At 33.9% G+C, this 16569-nt stretch overlaps 4 protein-coding genes and 1 long non-coding RNA gene across 8 annotated transcripts; 2 read left to right on the forward strand and 3 right to left on the reverse strand.

Moving 5' to 3' along the window:
- The first annotated feature begins 479 nt into the window (after nt 1-479).
- On the forward strand, nt 480-7677 carry LOC127068861 (rabankyrin-5). The gene is made up of 13 exons (XM_051005190.1): nt 480-756; nt 854-1043; nt 1139-1248; nt 1313-1572; nt 1655-1804; nt 4129-4532; nt 4629-5342; nt 5408-5680; nt 5777-6218; nt 6339-6536; nt 6658-6898; nt 7000-7255; nt 7334-7677. The coding sequence occupies exons 1-13, from the start codon at nt 753-755 to the stop codon at nt 7461-7463; spliced, it is 3372 nt and encodes a 1123-aa protein (XP_050861147.1). The 5' UTR covers nt 480-752; the 3' UTR covers nt 7464-7677.
- LOC127068884 (uncharacterized) lies at nt 2077-3751 on the reverse strand. Of its 3 annotated transcripts, none has more exons than XM_051005257.1 (4): nt 3543-3751; nt 3035-3146; nt 2758-2931; nt 2077-2676 (listed from the first exon to the last, which is right to left on the reverse strand). In XM_051005257.1, the coding sequence occupies exons 2-4, from the start codon at nt 3105-3107 to the stop codon at nt 2390-2392; spliced, it is 534 nt and encodes a 177-aa protein (XP_050861214.1). In that variant the 5' UTR covers nt 3108-3146; nt 3543-3751; the 3' UTR covers nt 2077-2389. The 3 variants fall into 3 exon arrangements, with proteins under 3 accessions (XP_050861214.1, XP_050861213.1, XP_050861212.1); XM_051005256.1 differs by having other exon boundaries at nt 3455-3750; XM_051005255.1 differs by having other exon boundaries at nt 3035-3750.
- A 2-nt stretch (nt 7678-7679) lies between the features above and the next one.
- Nucleotides 7680-8589, reverse strand: LOC127068886 (cytochrome b-c1 complex subunit 6, mitochondrial-like). Its single transcript, XM_051005260.1, has 2 exons — nt 8306-8589; nt 7680-7946 (listed from the first exon to the last, which is right to left on the reverse strand). Exons 1-2 carry the CDS (start codon nt 8399-8401, stop codon nt 7776-7778), a joined length of 267 nt encoding a protein of 88 aa, XP_050861217.1. The 5' UTR covers nt 8402-8589; the 3' UTR covers nt 7680-7775.
- Nucleotides 8590-8766: 177 nt separating this feature from the next.
- LOC127068858 (histone-lysine N-methyltransferase SETD1) lies at nt 8767-16341 on the forward strand. 2 transcript variants are annotated; one of them, XM_051005182.1, is made up of 9 exons: nt 8767-9378; nt 11022-12781; nt 12848-13123; nt 13233-13544; nt 13622-13885; nt 13963-15240; nt 15337-15558; nt 15688-15945; nt 16038-16341. In XM_051005182.1, exons 2-9 carry the CDS (start codon nt 11054-11056, stop codon nt 16209-16211), a joined length of 4512 nt encoding a protein of 1503 aa, XP_050861139.1. In that variant the 5' UTR covers nt 8767-9378; nt 11022-11053; the 3' UTR covers nt 16212-16341. The 2 variants fall into 2 exon arrangements, with proteins under 2 accessions (XP_050861139.1, XP_050861138.1); XM_051005181.1 differs by lacking the exon at nt 8767-9378 and having other exon boundaries at nt 9396-12781.
- On the reverse strand, nt 13910-16003 carry LOC127068890 (uncharacterized). Its single transcript, XR_007783250.1, has 2 exons — nt 15865-16003; nt 13910-14091 (listed from the first exon to the last, which is right to left on the reverse strand). It is a non-coding gene; the product is annotated as an uncharacterized LOC127068890 (long non-coding RNA).
- Nucleotides 16342-16569: the final 228 nt, after the last annotated feature.

Below are 16569 nucleotides of genomic sequence, written 5' to 3' on the forward strand. Positions count from 1 at the left end.
TTGTACTTCGATTCAAATTATCTCATCAACTGTTTTTACCACGATTTAAATGCGCACCTATTCACAAATGGCGCGTTAGTATTTGCGGAAAAAAATTTTGAAAGTATGAACAAACTATTGTACTGCGTTCACAAGATTGTAAATATCTCCTCTTAATGGTGCAATAATTTTCCTTCTTCTTATTAAAAAAAAAATTGCAATAGTAAATACGATGACGTACAGTAATAAAATTGTGATTGCTTTTATATTTTAGCTTCATTTATATATGAGTATATAAATTAATTTTAATTCGAAGTAATGCAGAGCAATAATGATGTTGGACTAAGAATTACTTAAGAATTAAAATCTGTACGATAACGTTAAATATTTTAATAACGGTTCGACCATACCATCAACGTCGTATAATCGATTTCCCAAATAGATCATCATCTATCATTATAAAGATAGATGATACATAGGAACTTTTTCCATCATTCGTGTGGCATTAGGTTTATCGGATAGTTGCGCTGATGAATGCAACTGACAGATGCAGTAAATAGTGTGGGCGGATATTTAATAAATTGTCCCTTTCTCGCGTTTTTTTTTCAAGTGTTTGTGTCGTCGTATATAGTCTTTTTCCAAAATCAAGTTTTACAGTCTTTTTTATACATTCGTTATAAAATCAAACTTCCATAGATAGCGGCCTGTGGATGCCGTCGATCGAAAGATTTACCCTACGTTTAAGGTCATTTTAAACAATTACACGGAAGATTATGGGTGGGTTTATGAAAACATTTTTTAAATAATATTAGAAATCTACTTGTATGCTTTTACGAGATCTTAACATACTGGAGATATTTCGTTTGCATTTTAGAAGATACTACAGAGGCACAAAAATGGCAACAACATTTGTGTTTATTGCGAGAACAGTATGTCAATTTGTACAATGCAAATGCAGAATTACAGCGTGAATATGCCATTGCAACTGCAAATAAACAAGAAAATGGATTTGTTGGTCGGCTTTTAACGACAGTGGCGTCTTTATACAATCAACATAACTACAGGTATATCAATATTTTATATGTTCTATGACAGGTCAAAAGAATCATTAATGATTCCACAACTACGTGCATGTGAACTATGCATTTTTTGTTTTCAGTGATATTACCATTAAATTAGCGGATCAAGAAATACCAGCTCATAAATTTGTACTGTCGGCTCGTAGCGACTTTTTTGGTGATTCTATTCTTGCTGGTACACCGGTGTTAGGTAACGTGAATGATTGATTAAATCGATCTTTCAGGAATTATTCTAAAGGGTAAACCTTTTACAGATTGGAGCAGTTTAGATACATGCGTAGGATTAGTTTTATTGAAATGGATTTACACAGGAAAGGTTTCCCAAGAGAATTTGACATTGGACTTAATGAGGGCTGCTTCAACTTTTCAATTATCAGAATTGGTCGAGCAATGTGAAAAGTATCTGGTCGGCATTGTCGGTCTTAAAGATTGTGTTCAATTGTACGTAGCTGCCGAAGAATTGAGCGTACAAAAACTCAGGGATCACTGTAGTTCTTTGATCTCTGCGCACTGGGTAGGTAAAGTATTTCTACAGAGGACTTCTTGTCAAGTATTTCTGTGGAGAATGATGATTAAGTTCCAAATTTTATTTATAGGAAGACCTAACAGGAGAGGATTTCAAAGAGATGCCTGGTTCTTTATTATATAAATTATTACAAACTAAAAGCACATACCCTTTACATTCGGCAGTTCGTTTAATAAGGGAGGACGTTGTATTTTTGTATTTAGTTGAAAATAATGCAGAGGTAAGGAACATTTTTTTATTTAACTACTTTCCATTCATTCAATGTAAAGAAACTACTATGCGTACCGCATAGCAAATTAGGAAATATATGCCATAATGAAAGAGGTGAGTGATAAAAATATATGCAACGGCTGTATAAAAGGTTAAATTAATTTATTCGCTGGTGAAATATATATCGCGAAGTATATTAAATAATATGCAAATTGTAAATAAAACAGTATCCTTAATAGAGATTAAATTTTTTTTGTTATTGTTAAATTGTTCAACATGATATATGAGATTCTGCTTCTCTTTATTGTACTTAAATATTTCCTTAAACATAATGATATCACAAAAGTATTAATATCTATTTTTATGTAAATTTGTATAAATACAATACACAATATTAAAAGTACATTCTTGAATATAAGCATTCATTGCATTGAATACTGTTGCATGATAAGAAATGCATTGAATATATCTCATAGTAGATATTTTTCTTTGAAATTATGCCTCGCGTATAATCAATGTTTAAATTTTTATCCTATATATGCATTACAATATTTGCATTAGCCTTTTGAACAATAAAATTCCATTACCATTTCTCTTAAACGTGTAAGAATTTAACAAATAACAAAAATAACGTCAATAGGGAGACAGTAGTCGCATTTACTGTCTTATTTGAAGGAGAGAAATTACACAAATTGGAATTGCAGTAGCAATACTCGGGTGGTCTACCAGTTGCTCCTCTATCCTCGCCAGTAGCGCAGCCCTCTTCATAAACTGTTTTTATTACTTCTTCCGTATCGTACCATTCTCTTTTCTCATGATCGTAAGATTTAGATAAATACTTTTGAGTAGCACAGTCTCTTTGAACCGTTTTAACCATGGATGCTGAAACAGTGTCAAATAGCATTAAAAGTAATTTTTAATTACTTGCCCTTTTAATATTGCCTTTTTAATAAGTACACATACTTTGTGATTTATAATAGATAGTTTTTTTTACACAAAATGTTGACGTAGGACAAGAAACTTGAAACGTTTTATTTCCATTAAATTGGGAACAAAGTTGTTCGGATTTGTCATATCCTGAAAATGCTGCTACACAACGGTAGCACATAATGCCTTCTGCTTTTGTTTTTAAAATATCTACAAACACACAAATTATTATGTAGTCTAGTATTCTCATGAATATATCAGTGTTTTGCAATAGGGATAAATGTAGTACAATGTACGTGAAAATCCTACTTACATAAAAATATAATGACTAATTGAATTAACGAACTTTCCACTCGCATCTTAAAAATATTTTTTAAGCAGAACATAAAATAGGATCATTCGCAGTGGCAAACAATTATCATTTGCTAAAAAAAAATAAACGGGAATGTATTTCGTATGTTTCAAAACGAATACTTTATCATACGTTCTTTTGTATTTCATTCGATGCTCGATCAATATTGTCAAAGCAGATGCATTTTTAAAATATTATACTCAAAAAATGGCATAAAACACGACTCTTTCGATTTTTTATTTTACGGTTATGTTGACTTGTATCGATGCACTTTGAAATTGCACTTTTTAAGTTCACCAATTCAAACGAATTAAAACGGATTAAAACGAATTAAATGAGCAATACATGCTTGTGCACAAGATACACTAGATCGATATTTACTTTACTTATTTTCTTAATTTGTTGTACCGCAAGATAGTGTCTTTCCTATACATTTTTATCTTTAAAATTAAGTTAAATTTGCACATACAGAGAAACAACTGGTTAAACAACCGTATCATTTACTACGACATCATCTCCGTATTCTTTTCGATTCGCCCGTATATCGTCGCGTATTCATATCGGAAAGTAATCTCTACGCTTCCTCCGTGACCAATTCTGCATTCCTGTATGACTACTCTCCAACAGTGGTTCTCAAACTTTTCCAATATATTCGTTTCGCCTAACAGTGTTGGTAATTCAATTAACGATTGACGATTAATATTGAAATATTCAATTATCAATTGTAATCGACGAATAAAGTTTTATTGTTTAACCAACGTTAATTATATGACATTGATAATTATATGATAATTTCAATTAGTTACTTAATCATTTTAATTGGATTAATGATTAACAAATCGAATGACTCGTTCATTATAAAATTAATGGTTTTTCTTTTCTCCTTTAATATCTTCGTTGTATCCCTATTATCATTTAAAATTTGATCAAAATCATAAGCGTGATGAAAATAATTCTATGTAATAGTTGAATAGTTAAAAAAATATCATATTTCAGAAAATTTTTTTTAAAAGAAAATGGAGTGATATATTTTATGTTCCCATGTATTTGTTTAGCTTCCCAAAGCAGTTAATGTAGTTGATCAGAAAGGAGAAACAGCATTGGAAGTAGCTTTGAAAGCACGTCAGCCCTCGTTAGCACGAACCTTGGTTGAACATGGCGCAAATCTTACAGCTAAAGATTCTAGAGGTCTTTCTTTACTTGAGAGTGCTATTTTAAAAGGTGACTCGTATTCTGCTCAATTCATCATTGAACAATTAGAGAACAGTGGAAATACTCAGAAATTATGTGAACCTATCAAATTTACTGATAATATGAAAAATCTGGATGATTACAAGGAATTTGAAGGATGCACCGCATTGCATTTAGTAACAAAGCATGACACTGAAAATATTATAGCTGTTGCTTCTAAATTACTTCAAGCTGGAATAGATTCTAATTTGCACGATCACAGAGGATGGTAATTAATAATAAAGATTATGCGTGTAGTATATTTACTCTATTGAATTCTTAAATATTGTCTATATCAATTTAATTTATTTACTTTATCTTTTAGGACCGCATTACATAGTTGTATCTCGGAGAAAAACAAGCCGATATTTAATTTATTAGTTACATCCAAAAATATAAATTTGGATGCAAGAACTAATAAAGACGATACTCCATTATGTTTAGCAATGAAAATAGATCCATTCCAATCATATTTTGCTAAGGAACTTTTACTCAGAAAAGCAACGCCTAATCCTGTGTATAAGGATACAGGTGACACTCTTTTACACGTTTTAATCAGAGAAAATAAAGAGGAAGCTGCCTTGTTCTTAACCGAATATTGCAAAGATAGCTTAACAAAAACAAATAATGATGGTTACACAATTTTACACGAAGCTTGTAAAGTCGGTTCTAAACAATTAACAAAAGTTCTTTTACAACATGGCATACCGACAGACGTGGTCACTCTCACCACCGAAGATGCACCCATACATATTGCAGTTTCGCATTTTTATTTAGACATTGTAGAAGAATTATTGAACACTAAAGGTGCAAATTTACAATTAAATTTGAAAAACAAAACAAAAGAAACGCCGTTAAGCTTAGCGATAAAAGCTCCATTTAAGAAGGGCAAAGATATCGTATTAGCTTTAATAAAAGCTGGAGCCGATGTGAATCAGCGCAATGAAGAAGGACTAACATTGTTACATCAATCAATATTAAAGGAAGATTCAGCAACGGCCATTTTTTTGTTAGAAAATGATGCAGAGATGAATGCAAAGTAAGTGACATCGGTAACAGATTAATAAGGAATATATTTATATTTACTAAAGAGTATATTAATAGGACAGCTAATGGAGAGACGCCGTTGCAACTTTGCGTGCACTGCAGACTTAGCGAGGTGGTTGAAGCTCTTTGTAGGCGGGGCGTAGATACGTCAGTAGGATGCCCATTATGGGATGCACTGGATTCGGATCAAGAAGATACTGCTTCTATTTTAGTTAAACATGGAGCAGATGCCGATTGCTGGGGTCCTGGGCCGGATGGATGTTTACAAACTTTATTGCACAGAGCAATCGATGAAAATAAAGAAGACATTGCACAATTTCTCATAAGAAGGTATCTCGTGCATATGAAAGTGTTGTTTATGAGATTAACACAGGAACATTGTTCCTGATACTTCTTAAATATTACTAAATATTGATCTTTGAATAGTGGCTGCGATTTAAACGCTCCTAGGCGTCCAGGACCAAATGGCACTGGAGGGGATGAAGCGAAGGATGAGTGTACTCCGTTGCATTTGTGTTGCCAATGGGGTCTTGAACAAGTTGTTCAGACTCTTATTGAACACGGAGCCGATGTGAATACACGTGACGCAGAAGGAAAAACTCCTGTTCATGTAGCGATACAAAATCAACATTCGCAAATAATATCATTACTATTGTGTCATCCTAATATAGATTTGAATAAGAGAGATAAAAAGGGATTAACACCATTCGCGGCGGCTTTAACTGTTCGTAACAATAAAGCGGCACAGGCAATACTAGAAAGGTTACCAAAAGCTGCAGAACAATATGATAATAAAGGAAGAAACTTTTTACACACTGCTATACAAAAAGGAGATATGGAAAGCATTTTGTTTTTACTTTCTATACAGGTATATATACGCTATTTACGAATGCAACGAGATAATAAGATTATTGCCACTGCGATAGTAACATTATGATGTACATATAGAAGGATAGATTAATACAAAATCTGAATTTATTTATTTTAGGTAGATGTAAATTCTAGAGTACACGATGTTACACAAACGCCCCCGCTACATCTTGCTGCCATTTCTGGAAATGAAATGTTGGTGCGAAGTTTGATTTTAGCTGAAGCACGTGTTAACGATACAGATGCAAATAGAAATACTGCACTACACGCTGCAGCAAAAGCTGGACACGCTACAGTTGTGTCTGCGCTATTGCATGTAAATATATTTTTCGTGAATATTTTAAAGGACTCGAGTACTATATTAATCGTTACGAACATGTTTTATACAAAAGATATTATAAAAATCTATGTTTATATACGTATATTTAATCTTTTAGAACAATATTAATTTTGATGCGGTAAATGCAGATGGCGATAATGCATTACACGTAGCCGTTAGAGAAGGTCATGTTTCAGTCGTAAGAACATTATTAACAGAATGTACTTTGGATGCGGAAGCAGTGAATCTTAAAGGCAGAAATCCTTTACACGAATTAGCTAGATGCGGAAGAGATAATGCTGCGACTATATGTGAACTCTTTTTAGAGTGTATGTCGCAATATCCGGTCAATAACGCTGGTAAAAATAATTTATTTTAGATCAATGATTAAATTGATTTTTAAGTCTTACGCGCGTATACCTTTTCTACGCACAGCATTGTTGGAATACTTCCATTTCAGATTTAGATGGAAATACACCACTGTTAATTGCCTATATGAAAGGTAATGGCAATTTATGTCGTACACTAGTACGCTCTGGGGCTTGTCTCGGTTCAATGAACAAGGATGGTATCACAATTTTTAATTATCAAGTTGCAACAAAGCAATTGTTGTACAGATTATTAGATTCTTTAACGCAAGAAGCACCATGGGCGGATAAAGATCTATGTTTGGAGTGTGGCACAAAGTTTTCTATAACCATGCGTAAACATCATTGGTAAGAATTATCTTACTTCATCGGTACAACGTGAAAGTATCCTTAGCTTTTTATTACACTATCGTTTTCTTATTGTAGTCGGCACTGCGGGAGAATCCTATGTAGTAAATGTTCAGGTCAAGATGTTCCCATTTTGAAATTTGGGTTAAACAAGCCGGTACGCGTATGTGCAGTATGCTTTGATGTATTACAAATAGGAGCAGAATGAGTAAGGATCATAATAAATCAAAATTAACATACAAACGAACCAAGTGTCATTCCATCTGCCTTTAAAAGTACAGATGTTAAACTAAAAGTCTGTGTAATTCTATGTCATTAATATGTACTTTTTATTGTACTACTTTATTGATAGTAAAAATTTGTTAAAACAATTTCCAAATTATAAATACAAAACAGAAAAATAATTATTTCATTATGACATACATCCTGTATAAGTTACATTTTATTTCTATTATTGGATCATATATACAATGCTTACATGAATTAATCTATAACATTTGCGAGAATAGTTGTCATTCGTTCATTTCAACTTGCTGAAAAGAGTTTTAGCCACGCAATGATCCACGCATTGCACATAGTCTACCAATTCTTCGAGGCATGTTTCTTCGGTTTGCTTTCTTGAATTAACACGATCGTTACACGTGTTCAATATTTCTTTTAATTTTTCGCAGTGCTTCGCTGAACATTGCTCCTATAATATATACAATGTTATTAAAGTATAATAAGGAAGCGGTAACGTTCATAAACGGATAGAACCCACAATTACTATCTATTTGTTTAGCTACTATATAATCGTTAATGTGTTAATTTAAAGTTGAAGAGCATCGAATATCAATAAAAAAAACTTTATGACGTCTTCTTACAAACGGACGAGTTAGAGTAATTTCGTGAAATAGACTGTTATCGAAAAATTATTGAAAAAAAGAAAGAAAAGAAAAGAAAGAAGAAAGAAATATAAGATTACACGTTGAAAAAATAAATTTATCGCTATTTTTATAAATTAATTGACATGTAAAAGTTAACGGTATTACATAATAATTAAAAACTCACACGGAGAACCGTTTGAGGATCTACTAGCTCTTCGTCTTCTTCGTCAGCCTTAACTTTTGGTAGAAAATTTCCAATAAAATTCTGAATGAAAGACATATTTTGAGAAGAGATATATTTCTTTAAACTTTAAACAAATTACACAGAACGTACTCCACTACCACCGATGAGAGCCAATAACTACGTTCAAACGTATCGGTATTTTATCCAGTCGCTCGCTAACCACGAAGTTAGCTCATCTTCGTTAAGGCGAATTTTGAAGTTCGCTAAATCAGTTTTCCAAACGAAAACAAAGAACATCTGTTGAAACATTAATCGTGATTGGTCGCTATATGATAACCGGTAAGAAATAAAATACTAATAAAATATAATGAATAAAATAATGAATTCGAAAGAAACGTATTACATGAAAATATTGGTTTAATTAAATACGTGAATAAATGTGTATGTGGGGGGGGGGGGGGGGAGCGGGAATGTGCAATCGAAAACCTAGGATCGTGAAATAATATCACATTCAATGCGAGCAACTATAGGTAAATGTTCGTATAGAAAGGCATACACATCGGAGAGGGAGATATAGTTTAGTTTTATTTATTTAATTGAAATCGAGTAAAGAAAAAACAATTGTACGATCGGTTTATATGTAACGAAGCGTATTCAAGCATGGCTTGGGTATTGCGTTCAAGGATAAAAATTGATGAATGCCGTAATTGGTTTTAAGTGATCTTCCTTTCCGTTTTAGAGAAAAAATGTAAGTACAAGTACACAGGGGCCCATAAATACAGAAAACAATAGACACGTATGTTTACATAGTACATACACGTAGTACAGATAGCGTATGTATTCGCGCATGAAAACGCGCAATTTTCTTTTTAAGCGCGTTAGCTGATTTGCCAATGGGATAGTTAATACTTCTGTAAGTTCTTTCTCGTCCTCGGAAATTGACCAATGCGTGGATTAAATGCCACACATCACCGGGCAACAAGTTTTTCAGCAATTATTCAGCGCCAGAATTTAATTACCTATGCAGACTCCTGGCAAATTAACAAAATGCCAGCCTTACACGGAATTCTCAGGTATTATTCTCCACGATTCAGAAATTCGTGATAATGGAATGATGAAAAATCGGAAAAAAAACGTTTGGGTGCTCGTTCTCGGTTCACATAGCATATACCGTGAGTCGAAACGCGTAGGAGATTTTCTTAAGAAAATATCTACGTAAATAGAGGATATTTAGAAAGAAATAATGATATTGTCTATGCACATAGAAATAAGTTCTATCGTGATATTCGATAACGTACTAGGAAGCTCTGTAATGATTCTTATGTGACAAGGATGGCGTCACTCAAAAGTGTTCCACGATCGGGTTTATCAGACGTTATAGGCTCGTTTCTTTAGCGCGTGAAAAGATTATTTTTCTTTGTCAGGAGCCATCCATTTTAGGGTCTCAGGGATGAAATTCTGAAATTCACACCGACGAAATAATACCGATCGAACGATCGATGGAAGGTCGGTTGAAATAAAGTTGCGATGCGAAGTGCTTCTCATCGGTGAATAGTCAACACACAGTTCGTGGGTATTTTCGCGTTGGTGCGTGCCCGTGGGGCAGGTATCAATAAAACTTTATGTTTTTTAAAGAAGAAAGTTGACGGGGAAGTTAAATAAGGGAGAGAGGATATCGGTATCGTGATCTAACGCAACCATACACGACATACATATATCTCGGAAATCGAAGGAAAAAGACAGAGCTTACGAATTACGACGGATCCAGGAAAAAAAGTGAAGGAGAGTATATCGCGATAAGCCTCGAAGGATTTTGTTGTTTCTTCATAAGTCGACGACTTTTTTTAACTTGTGCAAGCTGGTAATATTGCGATAAATAACGATGGAAATAATCGTATTAAAGAGCTAACGAGTACTGTAAAAATTACATACCGTTTGCCACGCTGCTCGTCAACAGAACGATCGCCCAAATACTCCGAACAATTTTGAGGTTATGTGTTATCGAGACACACGAATTACGTACTTTGATTTTGAGACCCCGCATTTTATGAAAGCGTAGAGGAGCTGGATGTAAATTTACGAGCGAAAAATAAATCTTGTCTCATCGTGAATGCCAACGTACGTCTTTCCTTCGAAAAAAGAATCATTCGATCTTCGCTGATGTCACCGCAAAACTTTTCTGCAAGAGATGTTTTCCTATAGGATACACATATTAAATGTTAACTAAGCATTGATCATTTCTTTTCTTTTTTAAAATAAAAGAGACCCGCGCAAGGTGTTCAAAAAGTAAAGAAATATCGTATCTTTTAAAATTAGTGCAGATGTTGCAAGCGTCATAACTGTGCTAAATACATTGAGTTCCAAGAGTTTTTAAATATAAATATACAAATCAAGTTTTATATTGTTGATAAGTGAATGGTTCGTGATTTCGCTAATTGTTACTTGCAATCTATTAATGCTCTAAAGTGATACAAGTTAATGTCCAATTTTTAGTTAGGTTTTAAATAGAACAACTGGCACATTATGTTACCATTAAACGAGAGTGCGTGATACGTATATCGTGGTGAATTGATATGATTAAAACAGCTTTCTGTGGAAATTTTACATATACCATTTTGACAAATAGTACAGTCAGGCGCTGTTTTCCCGTTTAATCTATGATTTAAGTATATTAAGTACACGTTGTTATCAAAATTTGCTTAAATATTTGTGATAGCGGTTCACACGAATGGATGATGCTTGGAGGCAATGAACGGAATGGAGAGACATGGACATGGACATGGACATTCGCATGCACACTCGCATCGTCATCGCCATTCGCATGGCAATTCACAGAGTGCATCACAAAATTCAAATCAATCATCGAAACATAGTCATGGTCACGTAACTCATTCTCAAAAGGAAGCATCTATACCGCAAGTAGCACAAAAACCAAGGAATTATAAATTACTTGTGGATCCATTCTTAGTGAAGGGAGCTACAAAATTATATAGATACGATGGAACAGTCCCAGGAGATCCGACTTATCCTGTGGTTCAACCACGGGATCCCAGATCCCAGTTAACAAGAATATGGACTCGACTAGAACAACTTGACTTACCTGTACCTAGATTTAAAATAGATTCTAATTATTGCGGGGAACCTCCTCCGCTTGAGGTAACATTTTGTCATTTGAACGACAATATTGATAAAACATTTTTAACGGACATGGTTCAAAAGTTCGGTGCCGTAGAAGAACTTACTATATATTACCATCCAGTAACTAATAAACATCTTGGAATAGCAAGAGTAGTCTTTGAAACTACAAAAGCGTCAAAAGCTTGTGTAGAAAAGTTAAACAATACATCTGTGATGGGTAGGGTTTTAAGAGTATTTCTTGATGCTTTTGGAGAGGAATGTAAAAAGATTTATGAGGAGTTAACTGTGGAAAAGAAACCAGAGAGAAAAGTTGAAAAGGAAATAAAGTGTGATGTTGAACCAGAAAAGCAAACACCAATTGATAAAGTTGTGCCTGAAGAAAGAGACGATTATAGAAGTACTAAGAAGACAATTGCTAGTGTAGAAAAAGTTAGAGATCCATATGTTGAAAATTCAAGATACAATAAGTATAGGGATTATCCTACACCTAGCGGAAGTACCGGCAGTGATTTAGGTTATGGCACGGCACCTAGCGAATTAAATTATTCTAGCAACTATTCTCAAAATTCTACTCCAGCTGCCAACTATGATTTTTATTATAGCGGTTATCACCATCAACCTTCGAATAGCTATTTAGCTAATATGCCACAGAATGTATCACAAAATCTTTCAATGCAACAAAATTCAAGTATGTGGTGGAGTAATAATTCTGGAGCTGCCGGTTATCCATCTGCATCCATTTGGCCTGGTCAACATGGAACAAATTTGGAAAATCCAAGTTCTAATACAGCACCTACTAATAAAAGCTCTAGCAGTAAAAGTCAACATCATACTCCTAAAAAGGAAAAGGATAATCAAAACATTATAAAAAATTCATCTAGAGATTCTCCTGTTGAAACTCGTAAAACTTTAGATTTAGACACAAGAATAGCAATGTTATTGAAAGATAAGGCAGGTGGAATGGCACCTCCATTTTTACAATTTGGCAGCGATTCTGAGGATGATAAAAAATCACAACAAGGTGATAACGAGATGCTTTCAGATCCTCCAAGTCCATTTATCTCTCATGAGGCATACAAATCTTGTTTTGAAAAAATGATGGAAAAAAACAAAGAAAGATGGAAAATACGAGAAAACAATCTAAATCAATTTTCTGTTGATGAGGAATTAGGTAGTGTTATTAGTTCTAGCGAGGATGAAGCATTGCTTGGAAGTTACAGTCCAGCACCCGATGAAATTGAACCAGAACCACCAAAAGAACCACCACCTCCCCCACCACCCGATGATGATAGAATGTCTCTGAGTCCATTGAGTTCGGGAGATGAAAAAATTGAAGAGGTAAATGTCTTTGTGAAATAACGTTAAACTAATTATAAAATAATAAAAAACAATCTAATGACACAGGTTATTGCTCAACCGGAACCTTCGAGTCACTTATATCCAGGACCTGGTTATCCTGGTCATATAAGTCATTATCCGTCTGGAGATGTTTACAGTTGGCCTAGACCAACCCAATATCCTTATCCTTATGGAACAACCTACTTACAAAGTCATTATCAACCTACTACAGCATCTTTGTCAGGAACAGTCGGTAGCCATCAAGGAACAAGTTATTATACATCTTTCCAATCTCGCTTGCAAGCCATGGCAAATCATAACATTACTAAGGATAATCCACAGGCAAGTTATATAATTATTTTTTTCATTTTATTATTCTTATTTCGTTTAGTTTTATTTCCTTAAGCTTAAGCTATTTCTGTAAGTGTATGCTGAATTGTATTATATTTAGGGTCCTACCATCAACGGTGTGTTAAACAGAGTTGTGAATGAATTGAAACAAATTTTAAAAAAAGATTTTAATAAGAAAATGGTAGAAAATACTGCATTCAAGTTATTCGAAGTTTGGTGGGATGAGAAAAAATCAGAAAAGAATCAAAATCAAGGAGGAGACATTACTGTTATCAATAATACCATTAAAGAAGAAAGTTCAAAGCCACAAGGACTTTCATTACTTTTGGAACAAGGGACGCCATTGGGTCTCAATTATGATGGATTTGGTTTGGGTATCAGAGCCAGTATGCCAAAGATGCCTTCATTTAGGGTAAGCAATGTGATATAAATGTTTTCCCCCCCCCCCCCCCCCAAAGTATATGACGATATTTATATTTTTTTAAATAGCGTAAAATTAAAGCTCCGAGTCCTTTACCGCAAGATGAAGACAGTCGTCAATCGGATCACATTGATACTGAAATTATAGAAAGTGATAGTGATTTGGATCTACCACCAGTACAAAAAGTTAAAAGACCAGTTTCTTCTCTTCCAAGTGGCTCTTCTTCCTCATCTTCATCTTCATCTACTGAAAGTTCTAGCGACGAAGTTAGTTCCAGTGAATCTTCTAGCAGCTCAAGCGAAAGTTCGGATGAAGAAAACTTTGAAGATGAGGTAAATACAGATGCATAAAATATGTTAAGTACTTAAAAATATAATCTTTATTTATTGTCTCTTTATCTTATTTATAGCAAGACACGGATAGCCGCATGTCCGATCATCGTCCCTTGGCTTGCAACAGCGAGGATCCAGATATATTAACAGAACTCGCAATTCAAAGATCTTTAGATTGTCCTACTCCAACGGGCAGAGATACTCCTCTACCAGATATAAAAATAAAAGATCAAAATTCGAATGAGTTTCCTCAAATAGATAATGAGGAGAGTCCACTGCCTTCTCCAGCAAAATATGAAAGTGATAAAGAAACAGATGACAGATTGAGTGAAAGTTATACAAATAAGATGGAGGAACAGCAATTGGAAACATTAAAGCCTATAGATGTTAATGCGAACAAACCAAGATTAGAACAGGATGTGCAACAGAAAATGAATACATATATTGGTAAGTTACCACAGAAAGAAGAGATTCAACAAGATATGAGAAAAATGGAAAGTTCGGCTGCAGAAGCATTAATTACATTGGCTGGGCAAGATAATATTATACGACATAGAAGTCCAGGACCTATTGAGCCTAATATTATTAGAGCTCTTCAAACAATGTCTGCCAAATATATAAATGATGAACCTATTCTTAAAGAATCTGAAAAAATTGAAATGTTTAGTGAAATTCCTACTACAGATTCGGAAGAAGAAAGCCTTGAGATTAGAAGGTTAAGATTCCAAGCGGAAGTCGATCTTCGATTAAACGGCCAACAAAGCCCGAGCTCACCTGGTTCACAAGCATCTCAGGTCTTTATGGAACACTCATATTCCTTACCACCGGCACCACCAGAACCCGTGGAACCTGTTGTACGTATGAATGCACCACCAGTGAAGATGAAACCCTCGAAGGTTGTTAAATTAACGAAAGGAAAAGATAAAGTACATAAGGTTGAAAAACGAAAGTTGAATAAATATTCAAAGATGCACGATCTTCAGAATCATGAAGGGGAAAAAGAAAATATTCAAAATGAATATGTTTATGAAAGATTCCCTAGGAATGTCCAAGAACCACCATTAGTATATAAGGAAAGAGATTTAATGTCAGAAATGGGTATTTTGTACGAATTCTTGACCAGAGGTATAGATGCAGAAGATGTTGAATATTTAAGAAGAAGTTATGAAGCTTTACTAGCGGACGATGCTCAAGGATATTGGTTAAACGATACTCATTGGGTTGATCATCCTGCAACAGACATACCAAGTCCAGCTAAGAGAAGAAAACGAGATGAATTAAGATTACATGCAACTGGAAGTGCTAGAACTGAGGGATACTATAAAGTAGATCTAAGGGAGAAAGCAAAGCATAAAGTAATGAATTATTTTTAAAATTAACATTATATCGTTTGTCTATATTAATTTATAATTAATTATTATAATTAAATTTAATCTTCATCTGTTATACAGCATCATTATGCACAAAGCATACAACGTTCTGATGATGTAGAAGAGAGTGGTGGTACTTATACAGGAGGAGATGGCATAATAAATGGTCAAAAGGGTAATACAAAAGCATTGACTGGTAAGATGCAAGCTTTGTCGCGAGAAGCACGAAGTAATCAACGTCGTCTATTAACTGCATTTGGAATAGACACGGACAGTGATCTCCTTAAGTTTAATCAATTAAAAGTATGAAAATCAAGCTTCGTTTATTAAAAAATTATTATTATTATTATTATTATTATTATTATTATTATATACATATATTTTTTTTTTATGAAGAAAAATATGTATCATTATGTTACTATTGCATTGCAGTTCAGAAAAAAACAATTGAAGTTTGCAAAATCTGGCATTCATGATTGGGGCTTGTTTGCTATGGAACCAATTGCAGCAGATGAAATGGTTATAGAATATGTAGGACAAATGGTTAGACCAGTCGTTGCCGATTTAAGGGAGTCTCAATACGAAGCTACAGGTATCGGTAGTTCTTACCTATTCCGTATTGATCTGGATACGATCATTGATGCAACAAAATGTGGCAACCTAGCAAGATTCATTAATCACAGTTGCAATGTGAGTATTTCCAAATAAATTCAGCTTTTGTTACACAGATATTTTACTTCTAACCGTTGTCATATCATCGACATGTTTTTCAACATTTCCAGCCAAACTGTTACGCAAAGGTGATTACTATAGAAAGCCAAAAGAAAATTGTAATCTACAGTAAACAACCGATAGGAGTTAACGAAGAAATAACTTATGATTACAAATTTCCATTGGAGGATGACAAAATACCCTGCCTTTGTGGAGCTCCGCAGTGTCGGGGTACTCTCAATTAAAAAGTTCATCGAGCTACATTGTTCATCCCTCTTTCCTATCTTCTACACTTCACCATGTCCTGCTCATATTTTTGTAAATACTTCTTCATGTAAACATTTTATAAAAATGCTATCGAAAAATACTAAATTATACTTGTGAGACTTTTTTTAAAGATCATTCTTTCTAAGGGAGTTATTAGTTTTTTATATTATCGAATTATATATACAAGTAGTCTTTGTTAAGTTTACGAGAAGAGACAAGATATTTTGCAAATCGTTATGATTTCCGAACTACGCAATTGCAAAATTCTTCTTAGTTTAAATCGTTCGTTTTACATATATTTTATAAGCACACAAATTTTGGTAATAATATTCATTT

This window comes from Vespula vulgaris, chromosome 14 (genome assembly GCF_905475345.1).
Source record: "Vespula vulgaris chromosome 14, iyVesVulg1.1, whole genome shotgun sequence".
In the NCBI taxonomy this organism is placed as follows: Eukaryota; Metazoa; Arthropoda; class Insecta; order Hymenoptera; family Vespidae; genus Vespula; species Vespula vulgaris.

Excerpts from the sequence above, each read along its gene's own strand:
- LOC127068861 (XM_051005190.1), top strand. Across the intron at positions 1,044-1,138 it reads TACAATCAACATAACTACAG|TGATATTACCATTAAATTAG; the intron begins GTATATCAATAT and ends TTTTGTTTTCAG. Across the intron at positions 1,805-4,128 it reads TAGTTGAAAATAATGCAGAG|CTTCCCAAAGCAGTTAATGT; the intron begins GTAAGGAACATT and ends GTATTTGTTTAG.
- LOC127068884 (XM_051005257.1), bottom strand. The coding sequence starts at position 3,107 with ATGTTCTGCTTAAAAAATATTTTTAAGATGCGAGTGGAAAGTTCGTTA. Across the intron at positions 2,932-3,034 it reads ATTAGTCATTATATTTTTAT|ATATTTTAAAAACAAAAGCA; the intron begins GTAAGTAGGATT and ends GTGTGTTTGTAG. Across the intron at positions 2,677-2,757 it reads TATCTATTATAAATCACAAA|CATCCATGGTTAAAACGGTT; the intron begins GTATGTGTACTT and ends ACACTGTTTCAG.
- LOC127068886 (XM_051005260.1), bottom strand. The coding sequence starts at position 8,401 with ATGTCTTTCATTCAGAATTTTATTGGAAATTTTCTACCAAAAGTTAAG. Across the intron at positions 7,947-8,305 it reads ATCCTCAAACGGTTCTCCGT|GAGCAATGTTCAGCGAAGCA; the intron begins GTGAGTTTTTAA and ends TATATATTATAG.
- LOC127068858 (XM_051005182.1), top strand. The coding sequence starts at position 11,054 with ATGAACGGAATGGAGAGACATGGACATGGACATGGACATTCGCATGCA. Across the intron at positions 13,545-13,621 it reads CAAAGATGCCTTCATTTAGG|CGTAAAATTAAAGCTCCGAG; the intron begins GTAAGCAATGTG and ends TTTTTTAAATAG. Across the intron at positions 13,886-13,962 it reads AAGAAAACTTTGAAGATGAG|CAAGACACGGATAGCCGCAT; the intron begins GTAAATACAGAT and ends TCTTATTTATAG.